We start from the raw sequence: 9,531 nt of genomic DNA, 5'->3' as shown, positions 1-9,531 counted from the left end.
AATAAATGACAATTGCTGTGTGGTTGGGCTTCTCTTTACTTAAATAAAATACAACTCAGCACGTACATCAAGGAGAGTGGCTGATTGGAATGGCTCTGTACTGGGAAAGTTTATTGGAACGCGCAGTCACTCTAAATGGGTCAACTAATTCAAGGGGGCTGCAATTGTGATTTTCCTGTGTTGAAAATTGTATACCCTACATCCTTTTTTGGTGATTCTCCTACCTGTAATAAATTAATACAATGTATAGGAACATAGTATAAGTAAATTTGCGGGTGGTTGGTGGGTGCTCGGGTGTGGGTTGCTCTTTCTTTCCTCCTATTAAACATCTACCGTCCTGATCTCTCCTCTTTTTGTGTTTGTAACTTTTATAACACCTCTTATTTTCGGCACTTGCATGACCCTATTGTGTTGCCAATGCCGTAAAAACTTATTAAAACTAAACTAAAGAGTAAATTCCCGAGTCCTCCTTTTAGAACGTTTAAACTACGTACGTCCGGGGTCTCCACACTCTTGAGGACCGGTGTCTGTGGTGTGGCGGAAAGTCGCTTCGCTGTCACTCGCATGAGACCCAAGTTCGATCTGCTGGGACGTTGTACATGTATCCCTTTCAGTATGGGTTGGCCCTTACGGACAAGGTCTAAGCTTCCTGAATGGTCAGACTTGTGTCGATGAAGGCGAAAAAAAACTCACATTCTTAAGAAACTCAGGGGTGCCACATTTGAGTCACCACCACGTCAAGCGCAAAAAAACAGAACAAACAGCAACAACAACAACAACAACAATCCTAACAAAACAACACCGCTTTTAATTTATTCAAGAATTAAAGGGGAGTCGAAATTAACTTTACAAGACAAGACTACTCTTGTACATATGTATTCTAAAATAAATGGGGTTTTTTTTTAAGGAAGGATACAAAGCACCTTCGTCGGCGTCGGTGTTGGCATCGTATGGCGTATCATGTAGGCCTATACAAATTAGCCTTCAGCGTGTTCCTTGTAGTGGGTGGATTGTAGGACGCTGAAATGATATTTACCTTACTTTTACTTTTATTTCTTTCGTTCTCTGTTGCCGTTGAGCGTCGAAGGGAGTGTCAATGTTCTTTGGTAGGCCAACTCTGCAGCACTTTCAACTGAGATGTTGTAGTTTCTCAGGGTTCCCTTGACTCCCTGGAACCCATCTTTTGAGTTGCCAACCTCTTTTTTTGTAGTCTGAGCACTTGGTGTTATAGGCTCCCGAGGCTGGCTGACAAGGTGCAATTCGCAGCAAGTGTTCAAACCATTATTCCGTATTCTTCGTTTTTCTATTAAATGCAGGCTGGACTCTGTGCCAACAGTTGCTCTTACATCTTCATTTCTCTGCCTGTCTCTTCTTGTTATGATTATGGTTTGGGAAAACATTTCATCTCGCATGCAGTGATTTTGCTTCCATGGGAGTTATTAAATGTCCAGGTCTGGCATTGATAGCATAAGGGCCCAAGTCCACTGCGACGGACACCAACCGACCCGATTCCGTCCGTCTCTCGGGAAGTCGGTATTTGAAATGGAGCACCGTTTTATTTCCTAAGAAATCAGAGAAAAGTCCGTGTGGCTGTGTCAACAGACACGACACGCCGCGACAAAAGACGTCGGTTGGAAAGCCGTTTGCTCAATATTAGCCGGGCCGGGTCGTGACTTGTGAGCCATAGGCCCTGCCGGAGCTAAAAAAAAAAGTTTAATTTTGAGTTCGGATTAACATTCTAATGTCATATTCGTAATCAGGGCCTCAAAATTAGCAAAGCATACGCGCATACCACCTGGTTTAAATGCATATGAACAATTTTACCAATTTTCCTTTAAAAACCCATTCATTTCTTATTTCCGCCTTGGGTTCATTGACCTCAACTATTTATAGCCCTGTACCGAGGACACAGCCTTGGGATACAGTGTGTGGGATAAGACAGCCAGTAGGCCAACAGACGAGACGTGTCTTGTCCGAACTGGTGGACACACAAGACGGAAACGACCCGACCGATTTTCTTCCTCCCGGCTAAAGATCGGGCCGTGTCCGTCTCAGTGTACCTGTTGGGAAATGTTGGCTAGATATCTGTCGTATAAACAAAAAGCAAGTAGAAAAAAGATCTAGATATCTAGTGCTATATGCAGCTCTTGCCAAAAAGTTTTTCACATCTAGCCTATTTATATTATGCACAGAAACCAGTGCCGAGTTAAAAGGTGAAATCCCCGGAATGCACCACCCTGCACTAGATCTATACAAAAACCGAGCTTCACCACAAAATGGCTTTGATCTGAACAATCTAGCTCCTTTACCTTTTCTCAGATGGAACCATCAAGATAAACGACACTTGGATGTAGAGATACGACAGAGTAAAAACAGAGTGAGAGTGGAGGGTGGTAAAATGCCCGGTAAGTGTCTAGAGGAGAACAGAGGAAGCTTTCTAGCTTACCCATTGACGTTCCACACAACTGCTATTGTCAAGTAAATTGAGACCATCTATCAGTCAAGCCTAATAGATCTAATCTACATCTGGTCAAAGCAGCAAAGAAAGAAGACATCTTCTCATCACATTAACAAACGTGTTGAGTCGGAGGCCATCAATGAGATAAGGCATAAAGAATTAGTATCCCTCTCTAACCAAATCAAGAAAAGTCAAGCTTTGTGAATGGAGTATTTCGGATTTGCAACGGGCAACTCTTTGTTCGGTCCCAACTTCCCTTCTTTGCCCGAGTGTCTTCTCAAGGGCTACCCGATTGGACTGACGGAGCACCCCGCTCTGCCCTCAGTCATGGACTCGTCCAGTGTGGCCGACCCCACGCCCGTAGCAGCAGGACTTCTCGGAGCCGTCTTGGACAGGGCGTCAGTCGCCAGGAACGTCGGCTGTGGTATATTGGCCATGTTCGCTGTCTACGGCGCTTGGAAGGTCAACCTGGGATGGAACCATCACCTCAGGCTGGTGGGTGATTGGCGGGCGCTCTGGTGTGGTTTGATCCTTCTCTCCTATCAACCATCTATCATCCTTATCTCTTCTCCTTTTCCTCTTTGTATGAAACACATCTAATCTTCGGCACTTAGGACACATAGATCTATGACCTATTCATATTGCAAATGCCGTAAAGCTCTTACTAAAACTAAAACTAAAACTAAAACTACAAGCTGGTTGGCATGTCCGTCCATGCTTATATTTTTTTCTAAATTGCACAACTGATTTCAAGGAGGAGGTTGAAAATTACCGGCATGACCAAAGTTTTAAGAAAGATATATATCCGTTTCAATCCCTTCGACACCATTTTTTTATCATTTAAAAAGTGGGCTTTTTCGACACTGTCTGCTGGGGCTAACCCTGTTTGAATGTGATGAATCTGCAACAATCCAGCAGACAGACGGAGATACCCAAAGAAAAAAAATATATATATAACTTTCCCACATGGGAATCGAACTTGCTTTTGTGCATTCAACGACAAAGAGTCCAGCATTATTCACCACATGCGCAAGTGTGCAGGGGTGGAGGTGGGGGTAGGAAAAGCGACAAACCGACAAACGACACCCCCACCCATCCTTTTATTTCTGCAGCCCTTCAATAGCCGCACGAGAAACTGTAAGCGGATCGTTGAAGCAACATCCGGAATTGTTCATTAACTGGTCCTAACGAGGCAATTAGGTTCCCCCCCGAATTTCTCATGCGAAGATCCCAGGGCGCTCATTGCTTGACGAGTAATGCATGTCTCTGCGTCTAGCTCACTGCCTCTGCCCTGATGGACGTGGAAGATTTTGGAGCCTTAGAAATGAGAGGGGGGAAGAGACTGCAGAAGCAAAGAATACCTTTTGGGGTAATAGTTGTAAAGCGCGTAGAGCATGCTGTAGATCGTGGCAATGTGCTTTATGCTGGATACATGCAATTAATATTCTTTTAAAATAGTATTATTATGAAAAAGAAAATGTCGACCCCCGTACGTAAAATAAGTTAAAAGCGTCTTTCATTTATGACTTTACAGAGTTCTAAATGTGGCCCCCACATAGATTGTAGTCCCCGGGTGTGCGCAGTAAGCTTAGGTCAGTTTGGTACAGAATGGAGGGCAAGTCGAGTGGAATTTACTCTTCCCCGGTTCTGTCTATCTCTGTTAAAAGTGAATTGCAATTCGCAATACTACTATATACTAATACAGGCGTTCTCAGGAGTGGGGGGGGGGGACAAAAATCTTGGATACGTCTCGAATGTGAAATTGTGATACATGTATATCTGATATTACTGCTTGGCCAAGTGATTTTTATTGCGGGGATTGCGAGTTTGAGTTCTATACTTGAACTAGGACGCTATTTTGAGTAAGTCATTTTCAAAATACGACTTGTCATTTTTTTAAAATGTCATACACCTTATGATGCAGAGATACTGATACTTACTTATTGAATTTTTACACTATACTGCGGAATGAGATTTAACCCCAAGAAGACGCCAAGTCTACTGTCCAGATGCTGCTTTAACTTTGGGGGGTGGGAGGGGGGCGTCTTGTTTCCCTCCTTTATCATTAATATCTTCTTTCCTGTTCTGCAACTCCTCCATTGTGGTCATAGTATTTTGTTTTGGTGATATAAGCTGGAATTTGTAACCAGGGTCTAAGTCTAAGACTGATTTGTTTGAAATGGTAATCAAAGTGAAACAAAGAACCAGATAAAGAAGATGAGGAATACAAGAAAATTGTTGCCACAGTACGAACACAATTTTGAACAAAACTTCTTATCCGAGGCGGCATCACTGACTTGTGACTGAGAAAAAATCCCGAATTTGTACATTGTATTGTATATTCAGCTGCCAAAATTACCGAGAAAATATCTCATAAAATATGTATTCACACTTTGGGCAAAACTTATTTATTATAACTTTGAAAACGTGTGGTGGGAAAATGGTCTCAATTTTTTTTTGGTTTACAATTTTCAGTGAATTTAACGAAGCTGTGAATATACAATCAGAAGGCAAAGAAGCAGAGATGACAATACTGCAGATGGAAGCAGGGATGACAATACTGCAGATATATATTTAACATTATCAATTACGTTTCAAATCTTGCTGTCTTTATCTTGCCTTTCGTGGCCTTGAGCCGCTACGTTAATTATAATGTCATGACCTGGTTATAGAGCGGTGAGAAGTCAAGGAAACAAAAACAGTCATGAGATTATTAGGAACAAGCCCCCCCCCCCCCCTTTTTTTTAAAAGCCTTTTTGGGGGTAGGCTTTACCAGTCTAATTGTTCGCTTACACAATAGCTTGTGGTTGCTTATGACATTGGCCTGAAAGGGGTGAACGGGGTGTTCGTGTGCTCATTGGCGATTTTATGAATGTCTATTTAAATCTATAAGGCCTACGTCTATGGGTAAATTTGACTGCGACGATGTTCCCAAATCATGGAAGGGACGCAGTGATTATTTGATTATGTACACATTTCGCCTCTGTTTATAATATAACCAATCTTTTTATGCTGAAAATGCTCATGTATTTCAAACTTTACTTGCTGCAACAAAGCGGAATATAGGCATTTAAGTTTCTCACAAAATGCACGCTACGCCGTCGATGCTTTTCCTCAAACCTGTCTATATTTTGGCGCACTCTTAATTCTGCGCGTTGTTCACGACCTAGGGGGCTCGTGGTGACCCTGTCCTGGGCCGACCGGACAGGGACAGATGCCGCAGGCGGGAAATGAGTCACAAGTTGATGACGATACACGTCAGCTATGGGGCACAGTCACAACACAGCGCGTGCCTTCTGTGTTTGAAAGTGTTTCGTGGTGGGTGACCACTCTGACCCCCACTTCCCTCAAACACATCCACTCACCCAATTACATACACGCGTGCGCATTCGCACGCACGCACGCACGCACGCACGCACGCACGCACACACACACACAAACACGCACAGAAACACTAACATAAACACACACACATGCACACACACACATGCACACACACATATGCACACACACACACACGCACAAATAAACACACACCTACACTCACATGCACGCACTCACTCTCACGTACACACACACACATACACACACACACACGCACACACACAGGCGTGCGCATACGCACGCACACATGAAAGTGCGGGGAACAAGAGATAAGCCGACAGTAGTTTTTAGAAGAGTGATTGCGGTTTTCTTGAAGCGTGTTCCTAATGTCCCTTTTCCCGTCTGTATTGTCTGGTGCTATTGCTGAAAACGGCCCTAACAATAAATAACATGGCCTAAAAGGTTTATCCTCAAGTTATCCGGACGGGAAATCCATTAGTCACTCAAAGAAGAGCTCCGGCCCGTGCTAGGTGTATTTTTCGGCTTTTTGTGTTGGAAAAAAGTGACACATATTTTACTTTTGTCCATCATTTTAGAATTTTCTTTTTAGTTGACTTGCATAATTTGTTTTGTTATAAAACAAAATTGTATGAGTATCCATGTAAATTCAGCAGAGCTTTCTCAAAGAACAGCTCAAAATGTGTGGCTCCTCTCTGTTTTGTGTTTAGAGAAAGTGCGAGCAGTATCACCGATTCATTTTTTCCCCTCCACTTCGTAGCCTATATTTCCAAAATTCCTCCGAAGCGGAGAACTGTACATGTACATATTTTACTGTCTCCGGTGTAAGAGATTGGGTGAATAATAATATATTCCTTATAGTCTGCAAGGAAGAGCTTGTAGTTTTCGAGGCAACCCATGCCTCCTTGACATAATAACAATATTGAGTATCAGCGCATTCACATTAGAAATGTCGGATAGACTACCACTACCGACCAATACTCTCGTTGACGGCCGATTTCATTTTTCTCGCCCCTCCGTTATTTATGTTGAACGGCAGCGGTAAAATCCCGCCGTAGGCCTATCGTAAGTAGTATTTCAGACTACACGACGTGCTCAAGTTTATATAATTTTATCTTACCGTCAGCTTGTTTCCAATCTTTGTTGGTCTGAAGAAGTGAAAGAGGTTCCCAGTAATGAGAGGTTTCACTGTGGATGCGTGGAGGTATCAAAATGAGTAAAAGTAAATCAACCAAGGGTCGGCAAACTCCGACCCTAAGGCCGGTTATGGCCTTGTGAGGGTTTCCATCCGGCCAAATGCCAATCTACTTATTTATTGTAACGTCCGGCCTAATGGGCTTTGCATTTTACCGTGACTGTCGTATTCGTGCTCATCGTTTCATTCGTTGCAAAAAGACACCCGTATACTAGTTTTGAGCAGAGATCAAAGATGAGAGTCCGACCCAGCTGCCTGCATACTAATCGGTTGTTGTTTTTTTTAATGATTTCGTGTAATCGCCTAGAAATGCTTGATTGGGCGAATAGGCTATAAGCCTAGACCACCTAGATAACCACTAGGCCAAGTCTACTCAACACGATGAGGCTAAAATCTGGAACCTCAACAAGTTTTGCGCACCATTTCTATGGCTCACGATAAGCGCACCCTATCTGTTTTTGTTCCTGAAAGCGTGGTCTTCAAAATGTGAGTCATAATGCGGTGGAATAAAGCGCTCGTCAATTTTTGGGCATGTGAAGTTACTGGAATCATCTTAAAGATTGACCATTAATTGTTTTACTTCCAATTTTTTTAAAATCCTCTAATCGACAATAGAATAGAAGTCGATATTATACTTGCAATCGGAGGTGTGGGTTGCTTAGTTGCCTGGTTTCAGGGGTTAAATAAGCGAAAAAATGGACGCCAAAACTTATGTATCCTTGGAAACAGCAAATTTACATACTTTACTTTTACTTTTATCCGCCGCTTATACCCTTTTGGGTGTCGCGGGAAGAAAGAGACGTCTCTCTGTCGCCAGCCGGAGAGCTTGGGTCAGGGGATGCCGTGGGTGGTTAATGTTTCCCTGACTCCATCTATCTAGGTCTTTCTCGGTCGCCCTCTAGCCTTGTTGACATCGAATTTTTTTTTATGTAGGCACGTTGTGCTGGATGGTGTGTTGGTAATCGTAGTAGATGTCCGAACCGTTTTGATTCTTTTGTGTTGGATGAGATGCATGACATCATTTGTGCCCACCATTTCTCGGATTACAGAGTTTCTAATTTTGACTCGCCTGGTCTTGTTTACTGCTTTTCTAAGGCATCGCATTTCACATGTTATAATTCTTTGCTCCAATGTCTTGTTCGTGGTCCATGTTCGTGGCAAATTTACATGTTTTTCTTTTAATCAACGTTTTTCCGTAAAATTCGTAGGTATGTGTTAAAAAAAGACCCCAACAACATAAAAGGTGCTGAACCAAAAAGCAAAAAAATTAGAAAAATTGTCTGAGGAGTGGAAAAATGCCAGTTTCTTCAATGTTATTATTTTGACGACTGTAAATCGTTTAGTTAGAGCTTGTTGTTGAGAGGGAATTAGCGCTATACAAATGCTATCTATTCTTCTTCTTCTTTTTCTTTTACCTCTTCTTCTTCTTCTTCTTCTTCTTCTTCTTTTTCTTTTTCTTCTTCTTCTTCTTCTTCTTCTTCTTCTTCTTCTTCTTCTTCTTCTTCTTTTTCTTCTTCTCCTTCTTCTTCTTCTCCTTCGATCCATGTGCAACAAAACTAAGACCTTTTTTCTTGGCATCCATGCTTAATCTGTACCTCAACACGTCGACTGGCACTTTCTAGCGTGAAAGCACTTGACGGCCGTTATTGGTCGGCCGTTATATGTCGACCGTTTGACACTTCTGGAGTGAACGCCTCAGTCGTTCTTTGCAGTTTAACTACCAAAATGGAGGTTAATGGAATTGGCCAGCATTGTGGAGCTTGGAATTCTTCCTGCTCTTGGGGCGTTCTTCTTAGCCAGAAAACTATTCCCAAGAGTTGCTCATTCTTCGAAAGTCATAAAGCATAAGATAAGACAAGATAAGATAAGATAACTTTCGTCCTCCATTGCCTTTTCCTGTACTATTTTTCTAGAAATTTACTCCACTACCAATAAAAGTGTGAGCAAGACTGTTTTATAACCGAGACGCCAAACTGTCACCACCTTGGTTTATAGATCTAACCTCTTTAGGCACATCAGGTAAGAGGGAGTTATGGAGTGAAGTCTATTATAGAAGTTAACTCGCCACCATCAACTGGCGCAGGTTGATTCTTGAAAACCTCATGATACATGTTATGCAGTCGAACTTGCTCTAACGGCTACCTGAATACAGGGGCGAAGGCTGACTTGTTTGACAGGGTAACCAAAGCGAAACGGGATCAGATATGGCCTGTAGATATCACACAAGAATCTTACTCGAGGCGGCGACTCTGAGTTGTGAATGAAAACAAATCCGGAATTCATATTGTATGTTCAACCGCCAAAATAATCGGGAAAGTATCTTATTAAATAGTTACAATTAAAATTAAATTTAACTTTAGATGTGAATACATAAACACAAAGCAAAGAAGCAGAGATGTCAGTACTAGATCTATATGTCATAGATCTACCAGTGAGTCTAACTCTTTGGTAGAACATGACAATTATCATTTTTTCAATTTCACATTTGGCTGTTTTTGTTAGCCTTTCGCGGCCAGGAGCTGGTGTCATAATCGAG

The 9,531-nt window shown here is 42.3% G+C and overlaps 1 protein-coding gene across 1 annotated transcript in view; it reads left to right on the top strand.

Moving 5' to 3' along the window:
- Positions 1-2,246: 2,246 nt before the first annotated feature.
- The window catches only part of LOC101855949, a gene marked incomplete in the record, with an annotated part of 17,982 nt that continues 10,697 nt past the window's right edge, over positions 2,247-9,531 (top strand). The window contains 1 exon segment of the mRNA XM_013082578.2: positions 2,247-2,953. Within this exon segment, the coding sequence (XP_012938032.1) occupies positions 2,663-2,953 (291 nt within the window).

This window comes from Aplysia californica, unplaced genomic scaffold (assembly GCF_000002075.1).
Source record: "Aplysia californica isolate F4 #8 unplaced genomic scaffold, AplCal3.0 scaffold00182, whole genome shotgun sequence".
NCBI lineage: Eukaryota > Metazoa > Mollusca > Gastropoda > Aplysiida > Aplysiidae > Aplysia > Aplysia californica.
This window is presented reverse-complemented; position numbering and strand designations above follow the sequence as displayed.